General features: G+C 36.4%; 1 protein-coding gene across 5 annotated transcripts in view; it reads right to left on the bottom strand.

Annotated features, from left to right (window-relative positions):
• PIK3CB (phosphatidylinositol-4,5-bisphosphate 3-kinase catalytic subunit beta) overlaps nt 1-27,620 on the bottom strand; it is a 181,694-nt gene that overhangs the window by 56,420 nt on the left and 97,654 nt on the right. For 4 of the 5 annotated variants that reach the window (XM_058552075.1, XM_058552062.1, XM_058552074.1 and 1 more), the window contains exons 5-9: nt 26,119-26,298; nt 22,941-23,111; nt 21,975-22,052; nt 6,255-6,506; nt 4,208-4,304 (exon numbers count right to left, since the gene is read on the bottom strand). In XM_058552075.1, coding sequence (XP_058408058.1) covers nt 4,208-4,304; nt 6,255-6,506; nt 21,975-22,052; nt 22,941-23,111; nt 26,119-26,298 — 778 coding nt within the window. The remainder of the gene's footprint in view (nt 1-4,207; nt 4,305-6,254; nt 6,507-21,974; nt 22,053-22,940; nt 23,112-26,118; nt 26,299-27,620) is intronic. The other variant, XM_058552077.1, reaches the window with a different exon arrangement.

Raw genomic sequence — 27,620 nt, 5'->3', positions numbered from 1 at the left:
GTATAGTAGGCTATACTACTATAGTTCATACAACGACAAAATCACCTAACAATGCCATTTCTCAGAATGTATTCCTGGTGTTAAGTGACGCATCACTATACACAGGTTTCTTAATCATATCTAATCTGATTTCAACATTCATCACAGTAGCCAAACCAATATTTTGAAAGTCATCAATGACACTCCTTTTAACGAACCTAATGTTGTTAATGTTCCTTTATTATCCCATAACTGCTGATACAGTTAACCTTCTCTGGTAGTTTCTGTAACACTCCATTCAAGTGATATTCCTTTAATCAAACCAACTGCTTCTTTCTTCAAGGCACTCCTTCCTCTTCTCTACCACCCTAAACATGGTCCATTCATAGCACTGTGCATGGGAATCTAAGAATTTCAGTGTCGTCATAAAACCCTGGAGTTGGTATAATATAAACTATTGAAGAGACATAAACTCAAGATGAGAGAACAGATAGCAATATAACCTAAAGTCTCCCCTCTCTAAACTAACTTCTCTTTTCCTATACTGATTTTTAGCACAGTTTTTCTCTCTGTACATCATGAGGAAATAAAAGACAAAAAGTCCATCCTGTCTAGGCCTAAAGTCCAAATAGTAAGCACACTCAATTATCTCCCATAGCTAGAAAATCTTTACAAAGTATTTACAAGTTTCAGCTCCATAATCTATCTTTGCTCCTCTTGCTTCATATTCCCACATTTCATAGATTCTATTTTCACCTGGACAGAAGCAATTTTCATAATTTATACACCTCTAAACCTGATTTCTCAGCAAATTACAATCCTATACTTGTTATCTAGTAGCATTATACTGATTTGTCTATCAAATGCAACCTATCTAAAGTCAAATGGAGCATTTTAGTATTCCTATCAGCCCCAAACATATAAAGATTACCTTGCTTAAAACTGATCACAAAAAAGGCACTCTATTACAAATGGAGAGTAGAAATTGGTACAATCTCTGTTGGAGAACAATTTGTGATCATTTATCAAAATTACAACTGTATGTATTGTTAGTCTCAATAAACCCACCTCTGGGAATTTATCTGAGACATATAACCGCACATAAGCAAGGTTATTCATTATAACACGGTTTATACCATCAAAAGATAACTCTGCTTTAAGAAACAGCAGCAACACTCTACGTAGATAGACAAGGTTAAAAGTGCAAAGAGCAGGGGCCGGCCCTGTGGTGTAGTGGTTAAGTTCAGACGCTCCATTTCAGCGGCCCAGGGTTCGCAGGTTCAGATCATTGGAGCGGACCTATGCACCACTTATCAAGCCACACTGTGGCAGGCATCCCACATATATAAAGTAGAGGAAGATGGGTATGGATGTTAGCCCAGGGCCAATCTTCCTCAGCAAAAGAGAGGAGGATTGGCAACAAATGTTAGCTCAGGGCTAATCTTCCTCACCGAAAATGAAAAAGAGTGCAAAGACCAGAACACTGCATAGAATATGCTATTTGGTGGAAGAATAGGAAGGAAAACAGAAATCTACATTTGTATTTCCTAGTGTACACACAGAGAATTCTGGAAAGCAACAAAAGCAACCAATAAATGTGATTATATACATTTTAATGATAACTTAGGAACTCTAGATTACAGATTATTTGTAGTTCCTTTGTTTCTGGCTTGCTCCTACTGGGATAAATGTGATAATTCTAGAGTTGATACATGCAGGGCAAATATGTTCATTTATTATTTTTCATCCTACATTTTGTTAGAAATAAAGTGAGGCTCAAGGCATGCCAAGTTATACCACCAAAAATTTTTCTAAAAATACCAATCAAGTTGCTTCATGATTCTGTAGAACATGTGTGAGTCTAACTAAGATTTTCATAAAAGTATACTGGTAAATGTGTAATTTTTACTCTGTGAAACTACAGTTCCTCTTAAGAAATGTAAATGCACACTGCTTTCCCATATTTGGAGAATAATATGATTAGTGAAAATTATTGGAGGTATATGCAGGAAAGGGTAGGAATAAGACAATACACACACACATAAAATATTAGAATGTGAGGAGTTTATAAATATGTCCATGGATAACTGACTATCCAAAAATAATTACTCATGTAGCAACTATTAATAGATGAATATTTTCAAATGCTTGTCATCCACAAAATAATTTAAAAATGAAAGTAAGTACACAATTTTACTAATTAACCAGCTATTAAGAAGAAAAAAAGAAAACCACTTTTTTTAATTGCAGTAACATTGGTTTATAACATTATATAAATTTCAGGTGTACATCATTGTGTTTCGATTTCTGTGTAGACTACATCAAGTTCACCACCCAAAGACTAATTACAATCCATCAACACACATATGTGCCTAATCATCCCTTTTGCCCTCCTCCCTCCTTTTTCCCCACTGGTAACCACCAATCCAATTTCTGTCTCTATGTGCTTGTTTGTTGTTGTTTTTATCTTCTACTTAAGGGTGAGATCATATAGTATTTGACTTTCTCCCTCTGACTTATTTCACCTAGCATAATACCCTCAAGGTCCATCCGCGTTGTCACAAATGGCTGGATTTCATCGTTTCTTATGGCTGAGTAGTATTCCATCGTGTATATACACCACATCTTCTTTATCCATTCGTCCCCTGATGGGCACCTAGGTTGCTTCCAAGTCTTGGCTATTGTGAATAATGCCACAATGAACAGAGCGGTGCGTGTATCTTTAGGCATTGGTGTTTTCATGTTCTTTGGATAAATACCCAGCAGTGGAATAGCTGGGTCACATGGTAGTTCTATTCCTAATTTTTTTGAGGAATCTCCATACTGTTTTCCATAGTGGCTGCACCAGTTTGCACTCCCACCAGCAGTGTATGAGTTCCCTTCTCTCCACATGCTCTCCAACACATGTTGTTTCTTGTCTTGTTAATTATAGCCATTCTGACGGGCATGAGGTGATATCTCATTGTAGTATTGATTTGCATTTCCCTGATAGTTAATGATGTTGAACATCTTTTCATGTGCCTGTTGGCCATCTGTAGATCTTCTTTGGAGAAATGTCTGTTCAGATCTTTGCCCATTTATTAATTGGGTTGTTAGTTTTCTTGTTATTGAGATGCATGAGTTCTTTATATATTTTGGATATTAACTCTTTATCAGATAATGTGGTTTGCAAATATCTTCTCCCAATTGTCAGGTTGTCTCTTCGTTTTGTTGATGGTTTCCTGTGCTGTGCAAAAGCTTTTCAGTTTCATGTAGTCCCATTTGTTTATTTTTTCTATTATTTCTCTTGCCCAGTCAGACACATTACTTGAAAATATGTTCCGAAGAATGATGTCGAAGAGCGTACTGCCTATGTTTTCTTCTACAAGTTTTAGGGCTTCAGCTCTTACATTCAAGTCTTTAATCCATTTGGAGTTAATTTTTGTGTATGGTGTAAGATAATGGTCTACTTTCATTCTTTTGCTTGTGGCTGTCCAGTTTTCCCAACACCATTTATTGAAGAGACTTTCCTTTCTCCATTGTATATTCTTGGCTTCCCTGTCGAAAATTAGCTGTCCATAGATGTGTGAAAAAAACCACTATTATAATGCAAAGTTTACACTAAAAAGTTCCAACATTTGGGAAAGTAGTATAGAATAATGGAAAGAGTCAAGCAGTCTTTCGTACAAATCTTAGGTTTGAACCAATGATATAACATTGACTAACTGACTTGAATTATCTCTGAGCTTCACTTTCCTCATCTGTAAAATGCAGATAAAACCATCTACCTCTTAGGGTACTCTGATTAGTATGTGAGAAATATAGGCATGTGGAAGGTGCTCCTCTTAGCTCAAATTTGAGGGTAAAGCCAACTAAAGAATAAGTGTTTTGACTATTCCTCCCACAGTAGTGAATGTTCATTCTATCAGTGTAGAAATTTAGTACAATTAGGAGCAAGAGAGGCTGTTACAAAGAAGACATTGTTCCTTAGGAGAATTTCTCAAAAACCTATAAAAATAAAATGTTTCAAGGGAGAACATGTGCATTGAAATAACACATATATTCAAATACATATCACTTTTGAATATATTAAAGTAATCCATGGAAATCTGTTTTAGAATAAACAGTAAAGATACAAACCTATGGTTTCTTTATTAAACAGAAAAAATAGTGAGTCATAAAGAAACATAAGCTACTCCACACGACACAAGTTACTCTTTAACACTAAGGATTCAGATGTAAATCTTACCAGGAAACGAAGACCAGCTGTGCAATATTACATCTCCAGATCTCAATTGTCCTTTAAAGTCAAAAACCATCGTATTTACCCACGCTACTGGATAATGCTGTTGAAAAAGATATCATTGCATGAATATGCTAAGAATGAACTTTCAAGGGTGAACATGTACATGCCTTGTGTTCAATAATGTTAGTTCTAGAAATTCCTACAGTTCTAGATGATTTCCAAAAAAACCATTGAAAATAAAAAGATATACACAGGGAAATGTTCAACATTTTATAATGATTCAAGAAAACCCCAAAAGCCAATTAATGTCTCAAAATAAAACAGTATATCCAAAAACAGAAGTTACTGTATAGCCATTGAAAATGATGAAGAATTTTTAATGATTCAAGACAATATGTGTGATATAATTTCAGGTTATATGTTTTAAGAGGTTTCAGCATATATAAATCTTAACGAAGGAGAAGGCAATGTTTCTGTGTATTACAGAATTTATTTATATTTCTAAAAAGGAAGCACCAAGGTGATAGGACTTTTATGTAGACACTGAGACTAATTAACTTGGTCACAGTCTATGAAAAAACCTTATAAGGGGCCAGCCCGGTAGTGTAGTGGTTAAGTGTGCACGCTCTGTTTCAGCAGCCCAGGGTTCGCGGGTTCGGATCCCGGGTACAGACCTACACACTGCTCATTGAGCCATGCCGTGGCAGCCATCCCACATATAAAATAGAGGAAGATGTGCACAGATGTTAGCTCAGGGCCAATCTTCCTCAGGAAAAAGAAGAGGATTGGCAATGGAGGTTAGCTCAGGGCTAATCTTCCTCACCACAAAAAAAAAAAAACAACATACACACAAAAAACACAATATAAATACTCAAATGATTTGAGTAAAATTCTGTATCAGTGAAAAGAAGACACTAAGGAACTAACTCTTCTGTGATTTTTTAGATCTTCAAATTTATTTATTTATTTATTTATTTTTTAATGAGGAAGACTGGCACTGAGCTAACATCTATTGCCAATCTTCCTCTTTTTGCTTAAGGAAGATAGTCACTGAGCTAACATCTGTGCCAATCTTCCTCTATTTTGTATGTGGGATGCTGCCACAGCATGGCTTGATGAGTGGTGTGTCAGTCTGTGCCCAGGGTTCTGAACCTCCGAAGCCTGGGGCTGCTGAAGCACAGCGTGCAAACTTAACCACTACACCATCAGGCAAGCCTCTAAATTTATTTTTTTTTAAATATGATAATAACCAGAGGAAATGCTTACATTCTCACTTTAAGAATAAAAGGATACAAATTCACATAGATAAATACAGTAACCAGTTTTTTAAAAATGTATAAAACTCATGTCCCCATCCCTTAAAAAAAAAAGCTTTTCATAAAGTAAGAAGAAAATGAAAAAGACTAGACCAAAAAATATGAAAAGGAAGGTGAGAATATGAGAAAAGGTCCACCGTCCTTTACCACAATTTCAAAATCCAAGAAACTCTGACAACTAGAGGTTTGTTCATAACTCATTTGACAGTAAAACATGGCTAGAAATAACATGAAGCTGTTTGTCAGTCTTCATTTGTCTCACTTAGTTTCAATTTCCATATATTTCACTGCTAGATATTGATGTGGTTGATTACAGATTTGCGTTCGAGACCCTACAAGGTGTGTTGAGTCAAGTACAATCGACGATCTTTCTAAAAGGCACAAAATTCTGAATTTTCAAACATATCTGGCACCTGGAATTTTAGTTAAGGGACAGTCGACCTGTCATTTTGTAAATCTCCTCATTCTTTTTTATCTATATCTTCTAAAAAGTATTCGATTTATAATAGAACACTTATAGTATGATATTTACTAAAATAAATTTGCCAAAAGAGAAACGAATGAACAGGACATAACAATGGAGTTTTATTGTCTTTTTGAAATCAGTTCTTAGGGACCAAAGTTATATGATATAATTTTACTTCTATTATTCAATTATTTCAAAGGGTCTTAAAATTATTCCATTACATTATTATTATTCCACTATAAAAATATTTTCAGAAGTATATAATTACCACTTTCCCAGATTTCCTGATGGTCTGATATTTAGAGGGATTAATAGTTTTTGTTGATTTCTTTGTTTTCACTTTATCCAAAACTGCATAAACAGCAAAACATAATCGAGCCATTCGTGGCAGGTCACAAGTATTAATATCAAATTCCAGCGGTTCATTCCAAATGTGATCATTTTTCCCTGATATCTCTGAGCTTACGATGGTTTTACACAGGAGTTCAGTACCATGAAAAAGGCCAGCTCTGACGTGAACCTGTAATGAGGGAGACAAAAACAAATAGAGAATCATGAATATTGCACCACTGAAACACCTCTATTTTGGAGAATGAAGAAACATATACTAGGAAAAGCACACCAACTCTAAGAAAGCCTGTTTATCCACAGAACCATCACATCATAATTAATCAGTATATCATTCACATTTTAAACTGTTAGTTTAACCTATTTTTCACTTACTAGGTAGGCCAGCTAAACAATGCCAGGGTCTCAATGGCATAAATGGGTCTAAAGAAAACAATCCCTAAGTATAAAGACTACTATCATATGCTTACTTCCACTGACTTCATTTACTTGGGGCCTTGTTTTACTCTTCTGTATAGTTGAGAAGGAAGATATGGATAAAATGTCTCCAAAGTCTCTCTCTACTTCTAAATAATTTACGAATTTGTCATTATAAGCCTAGAACCAACTAAAGATATTCTATCCATATTTATGATTATCCTACACATCACTGTCTTTTATTTTTTTCCTAAAGACTCAGGACCAGAGTGATGCAGGATATACGTAAAATGTTGCAGAAAATTTTACTCAGTCATTCATATAGTTTTTTTAAAAGACATGACCTAATTATCTCCAATTTAAAAGTGAGCAGTAAAACTAGAACTAAAAATAATACTAAAACCCAGTGTACAGCCCCGTGGCCCAGTGGTTAAGTTTGGCTTGCTCCGCTTTAGCAGCCTGGGTTCAGTTCCCAGGAGCAGACCTACACCACTTGTCAGTGGCCTTGCTGTGGCAGCAACCCACATACAAAAAATAGAGGAAGACTGGCAACAGATGTCAGCTCAGGGCAAATCTTCCTCAGCAAAAAAGAAAAAAAAAAGTACTAAAACACAGAGACTAACTCAATGAAATACTTTAAGGTCAAACATTTTTATATTGATTTATTTAGATGTGACATTAGTCACATCTAAATTAGAATTAGATTTCTAGAATTAGAATTAGAACTTGAAGTAGAATTAGAGCACACAGTAGTACTCAAATATTTACTGAACAAATGAATACATATGCAGAACTATTTGGGTTTGTCTTTCTTTAACTAATAAAAAGCTTACCAATAAAAATTTTGCCTTATTAAAAGAGTTACTATCCTAATTTTGAAAATGAAGCTACAACGCAAGAATCTCTACTTTATCTGTAGATATTAAAACATATTAAATAGTAATACAAAATTTTAAATATTGATAAAATTTAAATATTGATAATACCATCAATATTTAAAATTATTATAAATATTTATAATATAATACAATTATATGAGTTTAAAGCCTATTAAAATAATTAAAATGATGTTACACTGGCATAAAAAAAATTATAGGTTAGTAGACTACACACTTCATAATATAACAGGGCAAGGATGGCTTACTTTAATAAACAGTATTCAGTAATCTAACTCCTGCAAAATAAACATAGATGGATTAAAGGGTTAAATATTTTAAAATCATTAAAAAGCTAATAAAAAGAAAAATTATTAAAAAGCTATCAGAATAACTATTGAAGCTAGGTAATGGGTTCATGGAAGTTGATTATACTATCTCTCTACTTTTGTGTATGTTTGAAATTTTCCTCTAAAAAATTTTAAGCTAAAAGAAGATAATTGATTATTTATTCCAAAAACAGATGGATTATTATAACACAGTGAAGATTAAAGTAATAGGGATTACAAAGGATTACCAAAAATACTTCCAGTAAACTCTCAGGCCACCAGGAATTTTTATGTGAACACACAGCTGATTCCCTTCAATTTCACAAGAAAAGGGGTATTTCTTCTACTCAGAGGTTCCTGGTTCCACCTTGCTCCAACTTCCCAAGTACTTAGACCTTGCTCCTTTGCTCCTCTGCACTGGAAAAAAATCTCCCTCCCCAGCAGGCTATAAACCCATGCAAGTCTCTCCCATATCAAACTCAAACAAAACTCTTCCTTAGAAACTAACCATAATCGTCTATTTTCTCTACCATAATGAGAATGGTACCAGCATCTACTTAGATACTCTGTCTCTTACTTTCAATCTATCATGAAGCCTACACTGTATAAAAGGGGAAACTACTCATGAAGTAAATAAAACATGAAATAACAAAATACTATACATACTCATTAAAAGCATATTCACATTTTGACCATGTGAAGAAAAGAACATGAATAAAAGTAGTTTATAGTAGGATAGCAAGAATATTGGTAATTTGTCGTTCTCTTAAGTGATCTTGGATTTTATTTTATATTATAATGTTTTCTTTAAAATATTTAACAATATTCTAGAAAATTATCACATAAAATAGCTGGATGATCTAAATTTAACATCTTATACACACACATAACATCAAATGCCCACAATCAACCCAAAACTCATTCAAACTAATGAAAGTAAGAATGAAATAGAAATGGACTTTTTGGTATTACTTTTTAAAAACAATCATTTAGGTTTTACTCCCCATCTTTAAACAGTTTTAAGCTTGAGTAGCCATAGCCTTAGGCAACCTTTGTTTAAGTCCATGTCTCTAAACTACTTTAAATGATATTTCCATGTTCGCAGAAATCAGGCAAAACGTCTGGAAACTTTCATTTTTAGTTTGTAGAGAATATGATAAGCATAATTACAAAGACGGATTTACATAAAAGCACTTTTAGGAAATCTTTGTATCTACCTTTATGCTATACTCAAAGTATCTAAACTATGAGAAAACGACAATCCTGGTATTTATAACAGCCAAGATAGAATACAATAAGAGAAAGCATAGTGATACACAATTTCTCATTTTCATAATTCTTTTTTTCTCTAAATAAAATTTTACTTGCCTATAAGCACCACAAAAGCATTATTTTCTAAGCAATTAAGAAATGGCCTCATCAGGAAATGCTCAATAAATAGCATTTAGCCTTAGTAAAATTAAACAGAAAGTAGGAAGAAAGAGCACAAAACCCAGATTGCTAAGTCTTCTTTTCCTTCCTAATATATCTCAGGAAGACTGAACATCAGTTAAGAACACACCATGGATGGGAGTTTTAATTTATCAGGAGGTTAGGAAAGATTCCACCACTGTTGTACTAAATCTTATCTTAAAAGGAGTTCAATAGGATAGCGACGTCAGCATCATAGCAGAGTGAGTTGTTCCCTTTGTCTCTCTCCTCTAAGTTACAACCAGTCAGACATCCAGTGACCAACAAAGGACTTCCTGCACAGCACAGCAGAATGCCTGAGGGATCCACACATCTATACTTCTGAAGGTGGGTGGACTGGAACTCCGGGAGGCAGTGGAACTATGGGAGCAGCCCCCTCCCCCTCCTCCGGAAGTGGCGATCCAAAACAGGGATGCTCATACTGGCACATATGCCAGCGACCACAGGCTACAAGGGCAAACAGGCACTATTTTGCCTTGGCCCCTGCGCCCCCTCAGTGGTAGGCAGGTGCGCATATGTCCTGAGGCTTCATGACACAGAGCAGTGCCAACGACCCAGCCCCCTCCTACTCCCCTGGCAGTGGTGTTGGTCTTTCCAGCCATGGGGACAGCAACCAAAACTTGAATATCCCCGAGCAGGAGCAGGGTGCCCTGACCTGACGTCTCAAAAAGCACACCCGCACACACCCATGACCAGAGGCTGCAGGGCCAGCAACCACACTTGTGGCTTAGCCCCTGCCCCTACCCCAGCAGTGGCAGGTGGTACTTGTAATCTGAGGCTTCAGAAATCACAGCCGAACCTGTGATCCAGCCCCCAGTGGTGGCACGTCCAACACTGGCTCTACCAGCAACAGGGGCTGCATACAAGAACCCAGGCCATCAGCAGCAACAGCATTCACAAAAATTAACTCAAAATGGATTAAAGACTTGAATGCCAAGAAATAACAATTGTTGGTGAGACTGGTGGGAATGCAAACTGGTACAGCCACTATGAAAAACAGTGAATACAGGGCCGGCCCCGTGGCTTAGCGGTTAAGTGCGCACGCTCCACTGCTGGCGGCCCGGGTTTGGATCCCGGGTGCGCATGGACGCACCGCTTCTCCGGCCATGCTGAGGCCGCATCCCACATACAGCAACTAGAAGGATGCGCAGCTATGACATACAACTATCTACTGGGGCTTTGGGGAAAAAAATAAATAAATAAAACAGTGAATACACACACACACACACACACACACACACACACACACGCACCCCATGGAATACTACTCAGCCATAAAAAAGACAAAATCGTGCCATTTGCCACTTCATAGATGGACCTTGAGGGTATCATGCCAAGCAAAATAAGTCAGAGAAAGACAAATACCATATGATTTCACTAACATTTGGAAGATAAAAAAACAAACATACACAGAGATAAGGAGAACAGATGAGTGGTTACCAGAGGGGAAGGAGGTGGGGGGAGGGTGACAGGGGTAAAGGGGCACATATGTTATGGTGATGGATAAAAACTAGACTATTGGTGGTAAACACAATGCAGTCTACACAGAAAATGAAATATAATAATGTACAACTGAAATTTACACAATGTTATAAGCCAATATGACCTCAATAAAATAATTTTTTTAAAAAAAAGTAGTTCAGGGCCGGCCCAGTGGCATAGTGGTTAAGTTCACATGCTCCACTTCGGCAACCCGGGGTTCGCAAGTTCGGATCTGGGCGTAGACCTAGACCTACACACCGCTCATTAAGCCATGCTGTGGCAGCATCCCATATACAAAATAGAGGAAGATTGGCACAGATATTAGCTCAGCGACACTCTTCCTCAAGCAAAAAGAGTAAGTTTGGCAACAGATGTTAGCTCAGGGCCAATCTTCCTCACAAAAAAAAAAAAAGTAGTTCAACAAGCAGAGAAAGAAAAGGAAGTACCTACTTGCCTTTGCAAAGACAAATTCCCCTGGCATTTCTTAAGAACCAAAAACAGTCTGGTGCAGCTAGAGGCACATGACGGCCACGGTAGGCGCTTGGGTTGGAGAGGCTAGCAGCAAAGTCAGTGCCCCTTAAGACTACTATGTAGGAATATAACTTAAACAGTTAAAAGACCACCTTGTCTTTAGAAATGCTTGGGTATATAGTAACATGCGAAAATAGAGGTAAGGAAAGCAATAGGGAGGCTCTTGCTGTAATTCAAGGAAAGGTAGTAAAAGCTTGAACTATGAAAGGTCAGGAAGACAAAGAGGAAGGAAGGAAAAACAAAGGATATTAACGAGGTAGGATAAACAGTATGTGATCAGTTGATTAGACACTGTGGGTAAGGGAGAGGGGTAACTCTAGCTGCTTTACCAAATATAAGACGAAAGGCAGTCAAAAGAGGAAGAGAATGAGTTGAGGATGTTAAATACGGTACGAAACGTTAAACATGTATGAAAATTTTGACCCGAATAACACCCGGAACCAAAGATTATCCCCCCACAGATCCAAAGGACTGGGACACGACCAGAACTTGCAAGTCAGATTCTCTGCAGAAGTGCAGGGTCCATTGTCTAGGAAGATCCAGTGTTATAGCCTGTTTCCACAGCTTACCATAAATGTTTAAAGCCCTCAATCAAAACCTGCCCCGCTAGTGCTTCCACATACCAGCCTGTTCCCCTTAACCTCTTAAATTTTGCCCCAAACCCTGGATTGGGGAGAGGGATTTGAGAGCCTTGCCTCCTGTCTCCCAGTCAACCTTGCAATAAAGCTTTTTCTTTTCTCCAAAGCCACTGCCATAGTATTAGCTTTTTATGTGCACTGGGTAGCAGGCCCTCTTGCTCAGTAACAATACTAGTCCACTATTATTTATAAGATAAGCAAAGCAAGTAATGAGGAAGATCAAATTATGTACCTAATATAAAAATCAGAATGCAATACTTACAAACTAGAGATAGATCATTGTCACTAAATTGTGAAGTCATGTAGGCAGGGCAGATTGAGGATGGAGTATGTGTTGGGATGAAGCAGTGGGATTAAAGAGTATTTTTATTCCTCCAAAATGCAGGTTATTTCATAGGCACCTGACACTCCACAAATCTCCATGTAAAGATGTATGGGGGCTTGGGGTGGGGTAGGGGTTGTCAGCTATTCACATATGATCCCACTGAGGAATTTCATGTCCATAAGACCACTTTAATTCTACTCTAGGCTTACTTGATGATCAAAGAATATAGGCTTTGATCTCATACATATATCTGATCTTAAATGGTCACAACAAAGTCTCTGCCACCTAATCCTTACCCAAAACCCAGTTTCAAGTAAAAATATGCATACAGAATTACCTGAAAGACACATAATATATTTATTTATTTGGAAAGTCCAAATATTACCATCAAATTAAAGATAAACCATCACACGGTTGAGGATAGTACTTAGACTGAATTACTTTGTTCTCTCATAGAATAACTTTTTCTGAATTGGACTGTCAATATTATATTCTACATCTATCCAATAAAAGTGTCGGTGCCCACTTTATCACGCACTGTGTCTCCTTCATAAGGAACTCGTAAACATCTCTCAATTTACACTATCAGGATGAGCTACAAACATATGAATAACTAGTTTGTTTTTAGGAGATTCTGAATATTATATGTGATCATGTTTTCTCTGCTTTGACTACTAGCTATATTGCAAGCAGAGAGCAAAATCCGTAGTCCACATCAAGCAGTGACACAGGATCTTATCATATACACACTGACTGTGAATCTTACTCCTGACTTTTTAAACTATTAAATATCTTGAATTATTTTTTAAAAAGCAAAAATTTTGCATATTTTGCGTGTACAGTCATGTGTCACTTAACGATGGGGATACATTCTGAGAAAGGCATCATTAGGTAATTTCCTCATTGTGCAAAATCACAGAATGTACTGAAGGGAAACAAAATTTGCCACCCCAAAATGTGTCTTTTTAACATGAGGATTATTTTAGGCTGATTATTTTTAAGAACAAAAGACTCAGAAAGCTTTTCCTGTTACCTCCCCCTTAACTGACTAAAAGAATTCAAATAAAAAAAGCCTTTCTCAGGAAGCAAGCTATCACCTCAGCATAACATGAACTAGATGGTAGACAGGGAGGAACCTAGAAAAGCCTGTTTGTTGGCCTCCTCTCTGTGTTCTTCTGTTTCTGTGGCCAAACACTTGTTTTCCAAACATTTGCTCCTTTTCACCTACCTATGAATTGCCTTCCTTCCCTTTGAAGTCCCTGACTCTCCCCACCCCCAACATCTTCTTTTGTCTTTAGCTGTGGATGGTATTTAAGGTGAGGGCTTCGGCCATTTTGGCAAGTTACTCAGTTTTCCTGGGTTTCTACCATGTATACATGTTACCGAACTTTTGTTTTTCTCCTGTTAATCTGCCTCTTGTCAATTTAACTCTTAGACCAATCGGAAGAACCTAGAAGGGTGGAGGAAAATTTCTTCCTCCCCTACAGTACTGACACAAACCTAGATGGTGTAGCCTACTACACACTCAGGCTATATGGTACTAATTTTATGGGACCACTGTCATATATGCACTCCGTTGTTGACCAGAACGTCATAATGAGGTGCATGACTGTATATGAGAGAGAAAGAGACTGTGTGCGTGTGTATGAGAAAGAGAAAGAGAGAGAGTACAAGCAAGCGGTTACCTCAAATCATTTCTGAAATTAGATTAGATAAACCATAAATAAAACAAAACATACATAAAACATATTTTGCATCTTTTGTAAGACAGGACAGCAGATAGGAATTTCAGGAAAAAATGATATTCGATTCTTATTCTCAAGTCTTAAAGACTTACAAATTTATCACCTTTTGCATGTGAAATATAAACAGTTTATTCAGAAAAATTACAAGTTTAAAAATGAACATTTTTCAATGTTTCTGTGATAAAGACAAGCTACTTAGAATAAATTGCTGGCCTTAAAACGTTAGCATCTCGTAGTTTTTGACAATTTTTGAAAAATAAAAACAAACAAGAGCCCACTACATAATAAGTATTCATGAAATGTTAGTTAATGTTTTAAAAAATCAAAACAAAAAAATGCTAGTTATAATTCCATCAACCAACTTCTGGCAAAATCGAGATACAGGGAACGACGTAAAATTATCAATCAGCTGGCTATAAAGCTCAAAAAACTCAAGTATAATGGATAGAAAAGTCCTATACCAGCTGTAAACAGCAACAGCAAAGGGTGTGATCTGAAAAGAATAACAATAAAGAATGAGTCTAATTTGGGCCTGGTAACAATAAACAAAAAAAGAGACTTTGCACACTGTGAAGAAAATTGTTTAAATATCACTCATTGTCTAAAAGTCAAAGTGTGATTTAAGACCAAGTCATTAAGATTACGTCTGCTTGAGAAATCTCTTGGTAATTCACTAAAATGATTAAAGTTGATATATGGTTAAAAACAAATGAGTAGAAAAAATGATCTACATTTAAAGTAAAATGAATAAAAATTGTGTTTTCTGAATTTATAATCTCCCATGGTAGCAGACATTAAAAAGTTTTTATTTTCAGAAACAGCAGTAAGAAAAACCATTCTCTAAACTGATACCACATGAAATTTTGTAAAAATTGTCCCAATTCCTGATGCTTGGTCTGTATCATCTTCAGGCTCTGAAAAGTGAAGAATTTTAAAGCACCATCATGCTTAATACATTCACGTGTTTTATTGTCCAACTTCCAAAGAGACACTTTTTGACAAGCCCCAGAACACCTGGAGAACAAGAAAAGGCAGGCTTTATCATGCAAAGGACTTGCCATTGTACTACAGCACGTATGTGCCAAGCCTACACACAGACTGCATTTCTGAACTCACCATTAAAAACGTTTTATGTTAGGCAAGATATCAAACTTTTTCTCAACTTCAACATCTAATTTCCTTCTTGTTCAACAATATTGCCAAAATCCACTATATTGTGCTTTTAGATAAACATAAAAAAAGATCAGTAGCATGAATAGGCTGAAATTTCCATGGTTTCGTGAAGTATCACTTTGTAAAGAGGCAGATATGTCCTGGCTTATGGGAGGAATCGTGTGCTACCTTTAACTAAGGACACAAAAATGTTACAGATAGTTATGTTAAAATGTATTAATTCATTGCACAAATATTTAGTTAGTGTTCCAGGCACTGAAATAAAAAGATCAAGATACAGTTTCTTTCTTTCCTCCAGTTATATATATTTTAACAGGTTAGGAGTGCTGACACACGTAACTAGACTATGAGGTGTCATTATTTATGACTAATAAGTGCATTATAGGACGTATCTGGGATTGGAATTCTCTGAGTTTATCCTCTTTGGGGTTCACTGAGCTTCTTGAATCTGTTATACTATGTCTTTCGCCTACTTTGGAAAGCTTCCAGTGATAATTTCCTTAAACAGTTTTTATGAACTGCAATCTTTCTCTTTTCTTCCTGGAACTCAGATTACACAAATGTTAGACCTGATACTGCTGCACAGGTATCTGAGGCTCTGTAGAGTTTTTTCTCCCCCATTTTTCTCTCTATTGTTCAAACTGGAAATTTTTTATTGATTAATCTTCAAGTTCACTGACTTGTTCCGTTCTCCTCATCATTCACCTACTGAGTCTGTTCAGCGAGTTGTTTCTTTTGTTTGTTTTTCCTGAGGAAGATTTGCCCTTAACATCTGTTGCCAATCTTCCTCTTTTTTTTTTTTGCTTGAGGAAGATTAGCTCTGAGCTAACATCCATGCCAATCTTCCTCTACTTTGTATGTAGGACACTGCCACAGCTGACATGTGGCGTAGGTCCGTGCCCAGGATCTGAACGTGTGAACCTGGGCCACCGAAGCAGAGTGTGCCAAACCTTAACCACTCAGCCACAGGGCCGGCCCCTGTTCAGTGAGTTTTTTAATTATAGTTATTCTTCAGTTTTAAGTTTTCTATTTGGTTCCTCCATATATTTTCTATTTCTTGCCTGAGACTTTCTATTTTTCCATTCCTTTCAATTGTGTTTGCCTTTAGTTTTTGTATAATTTTATTTATTTATTTTTTTTTTCCCTCAAAGCCCCAGTAGATAGTCGTATGTCATAGCTGCACATCCTTCTAGTTGCTGTATGTGGGATGTGGCCTCAGCATGGCTGGAGAAGCAGTGCGTCGGTGCGCACCCAGGATCCAAACCCGGGCCGCCAGCAGCAGAGCGTGCGCACTTAACCGCTAAGCCACGGGGTTGGCCCTGCCCTTAGTTTTTGGAGCATTTTTCAAATAACTGCTTTAACATATAGCAGTGAGATAATTTCAACATCTATGTCATCTCAGCATTGGCCTCTGTTAATTACCATTACATACATCATTACATATGACTTGTGATTTTCCTAGCCCTTTATATGCCAATTAATTTTGAATTGCATCCTAGACATTTTGACCATTATGTTATAAAACTCTGGGTTTTGTTTATATCCTAGAGAGAATGTTGATATGTTCCTTTTAGGAGACAATCGTTAGGTTCAGGCTGCAAGTTCCAACAAGCCTTCTTGTCAGCTGTGGTTCCAATACCAGTTTAGTATTCAAATCCTTTGCAGGGCTATTTGGATCTATCCCATGTGTGCAGCATACACTGACCAGCCTGAGACCTGGGTGGTAGTTTATGCCACAGTTCAGTTCTCAAAGTACATCGGCAGTTAAGACTGAGATCCACATATGTACATCTCAGGGATAAACCTATAAGCATAAACAACTTTAAGGGGTTGCTTTCCTGAGCTCTTTCCACTCTGCAATCATCCAAGTATTCTTGGTTGCCTGGGGCTCTCCAGTCACAGCCAGAAAGCTAAGGCTTTATTCACCTGCATTTCCTGCAACTATGCCAAACAACAGAAACACAAAAGGGGGTGGGGGTGGGAGACCAATGAGGATTCACCCCATTCTCCTGGAACTACAACACCCTTAATCAGAGAAGAAGGTTCAACTCTCTGCATTTTGGGTGTGTCCTCCTTGTTCTTGCCACAGTTCTTCTTAGAGACTGGGGAGAATGAGAACAGAGAAAAGAACTGAAACAAAAAAGAAAGAAAAAAGGGGGGGAGGGGGAGATGCTCACTCTCTCTGAGAGGGAGAAGACCCCTTTCCCACTAAAGCAAAAACTAGACAGCTTCTTGAGCTCTCTCTGACTACATTAATGCCACCTTCTAGATTTGGGGCAGCACTGAGTTCAGGCTTCTGCTGAATATTAAGACCCACACCTGAAAAGTGAAACTCTACAAGGCTGGGAAAAGACTGACCAAGAAGCTGTATGCTACAGAATTCTAAGTATTCTCACAGGGTTGAAAGACAGTCAAGTGCCAGTCGGGCAGAGTAATGAATCTCATTGAACACCTAGAATTTTCATTACAGACTCCAGAGAATCATGTGCCCTGTAAGATCTCTGGGACTGGTGAATATAACGGATTTCACTCCCGTGAGTAGGTTATACTACATGACATAGCTGACTTTAAGGAAGGGAGATTATCTTTCATGGTCCTGACCCATTAGTGAGTCCTTAAAAGGGACCAGGCTCTTCCTGGCAAGAGATTCAAAGCATAAGGATTCAATGCTTGAGAAATTCTCTGTTTCCAAATTTAAAAATGAATAGAGCCACATAGCCAGGTCCTGAAAAATGCCTCTAGGAACTGAGAACGGTCCCCAGCCAACAGCCAGCAAGGAAATGAGAGCTTCAGTCTTACAACTTCAAGGAACTGAACTTGGCCAATAACTTGAACCATCTTTGAAATAGATTCTTCCCCAGAGCCTTCAGGAAGGAATGCAGCCCAACACCTGGATTTCAATCTTGTAAGACCATAAGCAAAAAACCCAGCCATACCATGCTCAGATTTCTGACCAACAGAAATGTGAGCTAATAAACAGGTGTCGTTTTAAGCTCCCTAGGTTTGTGGTAATTTGTTACACAGCAATAGAAAACAAATTTAAGGGGCTACTATGAACTTAATGCCAATAAATTTAACAACTTAAAACAAATTCTTCAAAAGACAAAAATTACCAGACACAAAAGACAGAAAATCTGACTATCTATATATCCATTAAAAAATCATATTTCTAATTAAAAACCTTCCCACAAAGAAAACTCCAAGCTCAGATGGCTTAGAGTAAATACTACCAAATATTTAAGGAAGAAATAATACCAATCCTAAATAAACTTGTTCAGAAAACTGAGCAGGGGAAGGTTTCTCAAGTCAAGGCCAACATTAGCCCGATACCAAAATCAGAGAAAACCATTACAGATAAAGAAAAGTAGAGACCACTATTCCCCACGAGCATAGACATAAAAATCCATAACAAAATATTAATAAGTCGAATCTAGCACTTTATAAAAAGGCTACTACATCTTCCCCAAGTGGGGCATATTTCAGAAATGCAACATTGGTTTCAACTCTTGGAAATCAATCAAATTAACAGACTAAAATATAAACACCATATGATCATCTCAAAAAATACAGAAAAAGCATTTGACAAAGTGTAACCCTTTTTTATCCTTTTCAGAATAAAAACTCTCAGCAAAGTAGGAAGAAAAGAGAATTTCTTGAATACAGGGTATCTATGAAAAATTTACAGCTAACATTATAATTAAAGTTGAAAGACTGAATGCTTTCTTTTAAGATGAAGAATAAAACAAGGATGTCTACTCTGATGGTTAATTTCATGTGTCAACTTGACTGGGCCCTGGGGTGTCCAGATATTCCGGGTGTTTTCTGATAAGATTAACACTTAAACAGTAGACTGACTGAAGCAGATTGCCCTCCCTAACATGGCTGACCCTAATCCAATCAGTTGAAGAATTGAATAGAACAAAAAGGCTCACCCTCCCCAGAGTAAGAAAGAATTCTTCCTGCCTGAATGTCTAACTGAAACATCAGCTCTTCCTGGGTCTTAAGCTGCTGGCCTTCAATAGGAACTACAGAAAAGGCTTTCCTGGTTCTCAGGCCTTCAGACTCAGTCTAGAACTAAACTATCAGCTCTCTTGGTTCTCCAGTTTGCCAGCAAACCCTGCAGATTATGGGACTTCACCAACTCCATAATCATGTGAGCCAATTCTTTAAATAAACGCACACATACACACCCTATTGGTTCTGTTTTTTTCTCCAGAGAATCCTGACTAATACATCCACTCTCATCACTTCTATTTAATACTGAAGGTCCTAGCCAGAAACAAGATTGGAAAGGAAAAAGTAAAGCTGTCCCCCCGACCACTATTGTTTTTTTCCAGAGATCTCTTCAATGTTGTACTGGAGCTCCTGTGTAGCCATTAAAAAGAAGGAGGTGTGGGGGTGGGCAAAATGAATGATGGGAGTCAAAAGGCACAAACTTCCAGTTATAAAAATAAATAAGTCATGGGAATGTAATATACATCATGGCAACTGTAGTTAATACTGTATTGCATATTTGGAAGTGGCTAAGAGAGTAAATGTTAAAAGTTCTCATCATAAGAAAAAAAATTCTGTTAACTATCTATAGTGACAGATGTTAACTAGACTTATTATGGTGGTCATTTCACAATATATACAAATATTAAATCAGTATATTGTACACTTGAAACTAATGTAATGCTATATGTCAATTATACCTCAATAAAAAAAGAGAATAGGGGCCGGCCCCATGGCGTAGCGGTTAAGTGCGCGCGCTCTGCTGCTGGTGGCCTGGGTTCGGATCCCAGGTGCGCACTGATGCACTGCTTGTTAGGCCATGCTGTGGTGGTGTCCCACATAAAGTGGAGGAAGATGGGCATGGATGTTAGCCCAGGGCCAGTCTTCCTCAGCAAAAAAAGAGGAGGATTGGCATGGATGTTAGCTCTGGGCTGATCTTCCTCACAAAAAAAGAAAAAAAGAAAAAAGAAAATAAAAGAATAAGGTGTATCTAAAGAAAGTCATGTCATAATAGCATTAACTCACTTAAATTCAACTACATAACCCCACCGGAAAAAGAAAAGAATGGGGAAGGGAGGGATACTTAAACAGTACATATCATTAAGCACATTACTCCTAAGAACATATAACCACAAACAATAGAATCAATCAGCTTGAAAAAGCTGATGGAAGTTGGCAAAACCTATGAAATAAAATGTCACTGACAAAAAAATAATTTCTTCCATTACTGACAAAGAAATAAAGCATAATTCTCAAGAAAATAAAGCATATAGTGAAGAATTTTTTGGTCTGCTTCAGGAAGAAATTGAGTAATGACAAAAGACTGTAGAGAAATAATAACTACAAAAGAATTAAATAACTGATAAATTATCCACAGAAGACAAATACAATAACCTATAAATGGGAAGAACAAGCAGAGATTCCCATTTTTACAATGTAAATTACACATCTATACACAGAAATTACTGAACAAAATCATATATATATATTATACTCCATATGACTTGAAGGTAGATTTGTCTATATGTGATTTCTGCCTTTAGGAATATAACACCATCCCTTTTTTGTTTAAAGAACCAACCTATCAACAAAATAAACACAACCAAAACCCCTTCAATCCCCAAACCGTATGTTCATATATATTCGTATAGACATGGAGGTCACTCAGAAGGCTCATTGACCTTGAATTCCATATAATGGAGAAGAGATCAGTAACTTTTTCTTTAATCACGTTTGGACTTTTTTACGTGTTGCAACAATCATGTTATAGTTTTGCAATCGGAAAATAATAAAGGAAAATTTAAATTAAAGGAAAAAATAGAATTACCACTAAAATAGAAAACAAAGGACAACTGGCATAAGCACACATTAAAAATTAAAATCTAGCTGAGAATATAAGAGCGAAAAGGCCCTTATTTTAATGAGAGCTAACCAAAGAATCTTTAACATCCATTTACAAAAGCAAGCCATTGGTAATCTTTGGCAAGGTGCTCCTGAATATATCCTCATGCCAGCAAACATCTCAAACTAACTGACTCTCTTTCTTGGATCACAAAACTATTCACTTAATTTCCTGCCAAGCAAAATAGGGGAAAATGCATGCTTTACACTTTGAGACAAAATGCCTTGCTAAGTCTTTACTTAATTGTATGGGGTTGTGCAATAAATCCCCACGTGTTAACAACTTGTGGTCTATAATGCAGTCATCTATTTTCTTCCAGGAAATGGTATTACATTTTCTCTGTGTTCAGCAAGTTTAAAAGAAGAAAAAAGGCTGAGAGAGGAAGCTGAGAGCAGCTCTAAGCAAGGCTGAGAAAGGAGAGTAAGTTTGCACAGAAACATGTGACCTATAGTTTTGGCTTAAATTTCACTTGTAGAATTCATGATCTAGAAGCAATTTCTCCTATACATAATATATACTGGAAAGTATATACATAATATATACTGGAAAAATGTCAATCTATCCAGTGTATCTCCAACTATTCAAAGAATACTTTAAAACAAAAATTCTTAATTGTCTTACAATAAATTGCCATATTCTATCTCATGTAACTGACCAGTGTGAGTAAAATTTAATCTCCAATGTGATGTTCATTGACCATATCATGAGTTATTCAAATAATGGAGCAGATGACAAATTCAAATCTTAGCAAGTACTCACTTTTACAGTTTCTTCTGTGTTAAGTTTATTTCCCTTAATCAAGACAATTTGAAAAGGGTTGTTATTTTCCCAAACATGCTGCAAAACAATGAAAGTATTTTAATGAAAGAAATGAATATTTTATGGTAGCAATGAAATCATCTTATCAGTTCTCATGTCCATTGGCAAAATAATGAAAACACACCTCTGAACTAACAACTGAAAATCACATATATTAAATTAAGCATCATAACCACTAGCACTTAGTTCTCATGGCAAAACACAAGCAACATTCCAATACTGCTAAGAGACTCAAGAAATTAAACACCATAAACAAAACAGTATTAAAAGCTTTGGCTAAATTAAGAATTGATCACAAATTAATTTACGAATAATATCTTAATCAACAGGGAGTGGTTAAATATACAATTTGTTAAGATTCAATAACTATTTAAAAAATGTTAACAGTTTCAACGAACACAAACTTAAGATTTACTTTATACAACTAAATTACATTCTGGAAAAAATGGTACCTTTGAGACATTTAAAGTCTAAAAGTATTCAATAAGAAGACAGGCAAATTATACCAAAAACACTATCACAGCTAAGCTGATAAAAATGAAATATACTGGTAAATCAACTATTTCTGCATATCTAACTTTTCTACTACAATGTCTCAAATTGCTCACTGAAGTCCTATTTAGCTTTGATCTCAAAAAACCTCTAATTTAATGGCATTTTTCTTTGGCACCAAAAGAACACCAAAAATATAAATGGTATATTTACATTTATATGTAGCTTGAGTAAGGAAAAAGAACAGTAGCTAGAAAAATAATTATTAATAAATGATGATGGATCTTTGGCAAATATGCATCGGTTTCCACAGAAGGAGAAGTGAGCAAAGAAAATCCACATGAGGCTTAAGCATACAACCTAACAAAATCACATGCTTTTTGGGGTTACCAAAGGTTCACACATGAAACTTACAGAAATAATTCGCGTTTTCTTTGGTGGTAAAGGAAGGGGAAGGTTAGATGAATTTCGATTTATGGCAGCCTCTATGGCAAACATTTCCTGTTCATACATCTTTTTGATCTTGCAACATTCCACAAGTATAAAATGGGGCAAGGTCCTGTTCATTACACAGTTCCGGATATACTACAGTGGCAAGAAAGAATAAGGTAAGGATTTTCAAGCAAATACTTAAATCAATATTAGAATAAAATTAAGCTGAACACTATACCAAATGCACTGTGAAAGGATATCTTAACTTGATGTCAATAATATGAAAAATTAAAATCACAACATAAAATAGCTACCATTAATTGAACACCTAAGTATCTAAGAACTGAGTTATACACTTCTTATATGTTACAGCTTATCTTCATAACAATTCTATAAGATAGATTATCCCCCATTTAATAGATAAAAGAACTGAAAATCAGAGGGGTTAAGCTACACACCTAGTATCTTTAAAACCTGGATTTAAATCCACCTGACTTTTTTGTTTGTTTGTTTTCTAAACCTTGAAGAAATATGCGCCTCAGTCTAAATGTTTTGTCTTCCCTTTTCTGCACTTAAGACCTGACAGTTTGACCAATCGGCGCCCCTTTCCACAGGGAAAACTTGATCATCATAGACTGTGATGTCACAGTGTAAGCTTTAACCAATCAGTCAGGAAAGGTGAACATGTGGCCATTTCTTAAGTCCTGAGGTAGGCAACTCACACTTTCCCGTGAATCCCTGAAGTAAACCTGGTACCTTTTCAGCACAGGACTCTAGGCAACCATTACTGTCTCCACAGAAAAAAAACCTACTGGCCATCCCAGCCTGATGTTCTGTTTTATTTCCACGAAACCAAGATGACTCCCCAGAGGCATATAAGAAAAGGGGTGGTTATTTACATTACCAAAGATTCCTAACAAACTGAATAGAAGAATCCAATGTATTCCTCAGAAGAATAAATTTTCTAAACAGACATAAAGTGTGGTTCAATGTACTGTATTCAATTCAGAATCACCAAAAATACATTTTTTTGAAATAAAAAAAATATCCACAATGGCCTATAAGTGGGAGTTACACGACATTATGATAAATATATTCATTTAAAAACTTTTCACTATGAAAAATGCATCTTTCCATTTCCTTCACATTCCTTTGCCTACGTCATGTATTTTCTATCTCACGTGACCTTGTACAAAAATGCACAAATATCTTCATTTTACTTTACAATGACAAATTCTAGTTTTCGGCAAAACAATATACCTTCCCTTTATCAAGTTAAAAAACAAAAGTGTTAAATTAAGAATCAGGAGGCTACTTTAAAAATGGCACAACATGAAGGGAAGAAGTCAGTACTTCTACGCTACCACCAAGCACTTTTCATCTTCCTTCTTCCTTTCCTGGGCTAGAGTTCACGAACTTACTATAGAATGCCAAAGCTGTGCACAAAAGTTGTAACTGCTACTCGACTTTCTATCTACTAATCTTTTCAGATTTCTTTTCAGAAAAGTAGAAAGTCCCGTTACCTGCTAATAAATCACAGCTCCTTATTCTCAAACAGACATCACTTAATATTTGGCATGCCTATATCCCTCTCACTTCAAACAAAACAACAAAAATTACAAATAACAGTGATCACATATTTTTCTAAACTCCTGCTATTTACCTATTTATGTAACTTGGCACTTCGCCTATTATTCTTTATGTAATTACCATTTTTCAGTCTCCAAATGTAATTTCAACAAATTATCTTCAAGTTCCTTGAAGGCAAAACCAGGATCCTATTCTTAAATAGCATACCTTACAGTGGGAGAAGGAGTGTTACACTGCACATATCTTGTTTAAACTCTTCTTTACTCCAAAAATAATTCAGTGACTTGCATAAAGCATATACTCAAAGAATTCATGACTAAATGAAAATAAATATATCAAAGACTAAGGAAAGCTTTTGAGGATGGTCAAACCTAACGCTTACAAAATTCTTACCACATATGGAAGTAACAAAAAAAGGGTGGAAGGGAGATTACATACATAAATATTAGACTGAAATCGAAAAGTTTTCTAATTCACAATGAAAATTTATATTATTTTACCTAGTTAACTAATAATCACAAATAAGTTTTTATACAATTCAATTAATGACCATTTAACCAAAATATTTTACATTTTACTTCCCCCAGAATATTCATATCTAAATCATTATGTCTATATGATGACATAGTAGGCAGCTATAACAAATTGTATTAAGAATTCACGGGGGGCTGGCCCCGTGGCTTAGCGGTTGGGTGCGCGCGCTCTGCTACTGGTGGCCCGGGTTCAGATCCCGGGCACGCACCGATGCACCGCTTCTCCAGTCATGCTGAGGCGGCGTCCCACATACAGCAACTAGAAGGATGTGCAACTATGACATACAACTATCTACTGGGGCCTTGGGGGAAAAAAAAAGGAGGAGGATTGGCAATAGATGTTAGCTCAGAGCTGGTCTTCCTCAGCAAAAAGAGGAGGATTAGCATGGATGTTAGCTCAGGGCTGATCTTCCTGACACACACACACACACACACACACACACACACACACACACAAAAAAGAATTCATGGGGCCGGCCCGGTGGCACAAGTGGTTAAGTGCGTGCGCTCCGCTGTGGCGGCCCAGGGTTCACCAGTTTGGATCCCGGGCGTGCACCAATGCACTGCTTGGCAGGCCATGCTGTGGCGGCGTCCCATATAAAGTGGAGGAAGATGGGCATGGATGTTAGCCCAGAGCCAGTCTTCCTCAGCAAAACAAAAAGGAGGATTGGCAGATGTTAGCACAGGGCTGATCTCTTCACACACAAAAAAAGAATTCATACTGCTATAGGAAATTATGCTATAACACTGAAACAATCAAAAGAGAAGAATGCAAACATTACTAATAAATACACATGAACATATATAATCATTACACCAAAAATATATATAACTGCAAGTAAAATAACAAAAACATGCCAAAATATTGACAATGGTTATCCCAGAGGTAGGTAGAATTATGAATATGTATTATTAATTCTGTATAATTTTCTGTGGGTTCCAAATGTTCTACTGTGGCAATACATTTTTTTGATCAGAAATTCAGATTGTTAAATACACACACACCTCCCTGGTGAATTGACAGTTAATACGCATACCTGGAACTGAATTAGTGGGTGATCACCAAACACGTATTCTACTCTTCCGCTGACTTGTAACACATAATCATAAGGGCTAACTTCATCTTCTTTCCCATGAATAGTCAAACGTTTTTGGATTGCCAATTCATTTATTTTGATAGGATTCATATTAGGAGATACTTGAAAGCTAAACACATCCTAAATAGAGGAGTAGAAAAAAGGAGCAATTTTATATTTGTGCTGAAAAAAATCACTCTTTATATTCATACTTATTACTACATTATATACATCCCTATATAATATTCATACATATATATCCTTTATGTTTAATATTCCAGTAAGTTTTCCTATTTTCTAAATATAATATGTCCATGTCAAATTTGTTAAGATTTCTGATTATTAGCAAGTCATCTTACCCTATACGGAGTACCACAGCTCCCACACGTCAGATTAACATTTAACTAAAGTTTACTATTATTTAACTAAACTTTATCATCAGGTTTATCATCAAGTTTATCACGTGCATTTCCCAGTGAATATCTTTCTTTAAAAAAGTTACAAAAATACCTGTAGTTGATCAAATTTAGTCCATTTTAAGAAAAGAATTATAGATTGTCACTTGTAAGAAGAGATCTATACTTTTTTACCATTTGAACCATAAATTAACAATTCTGTCCAATTTTACAAACATGTAAAAAGAAACATACAACTTTTAATGAAAAATGAAGATATAGTAGAAATAGAATATTATTAAGTCTGTTCACCATAAGTCTGAAAGGTACAGATAGTAAAAATTATTTAATAATAGCTGAATCCTGATATAATCTAGCAAAAAAATTTCCCACCATATGATCATATATCAAAGATATAAGAAAGCTCACTATCTCCCAAGGCAGCCAACTGCTATTCTGGACAACTGTGATTGCTAGAAAATTCTCTATACTGACCTGATATTGATTTTGCAATATTTTCTACCAAATTAATTTAAGTGATCTCCCACAAAGTATCTCAAATTCAAACTTTTAAAAGCTAAACTTACTGAGTGTTCCAATCTATTTTCTCTAGTATTTTTACTCTTTTTCTCCCATATTTTCTCTGAGTGGTGCCGTATGCATCAAAGTACACAAGCTAGGATCCACGGAGTCATTTGAGAAGTCTTTGACTCCCCTTTTCTCCCCCAACTCACTTCCCAATAAGATACCAATGATCTTATATCCTAATGGGCTGCCAGCTGTTACCTTCTCCCCATCTCCTGTAACACTCTTCAACTTCAGTGGTTCTTTACATCTCTTAAAGTGCAACATAGCTTCTAATTCGAGCTCCCTACCTCTTGTACTATGCACCTCAAAACTAACTTTCACCCAGCTTAGAAAGTAAACTAACTTTCACCCAGCTTAGAAAGTAATCTATCTTTAAAAGGAGAGCCAAAAAGAGATGTGATACTCTTTTTTAACATAATACAAATGGTCACAACTGTCTAATGCAGTGCTACCCAATACAACTATCTTTAATAATGGAAA

This window comes from Diceros bicornis, chromosome 2 (genome assembly GCF_020826845.1).
Source record: "Diceros bicornis minor isolate mBicDic1 chromosome 2, mDicBic1.mat.cur, whole genome shotgun sequence".
NCBI classification, from domain to species: Eukaryota; Metazoa; Chordata; class Mammalia; order Perissodactyla; family Rhinocerotidae; genus Diceros; species Diceros bicornis.
The sequence above is the reverse complement of the archived record's forward strand: the minus strand, read 5'-3'. Positions and strand labels throughout refer to the sequence as shown.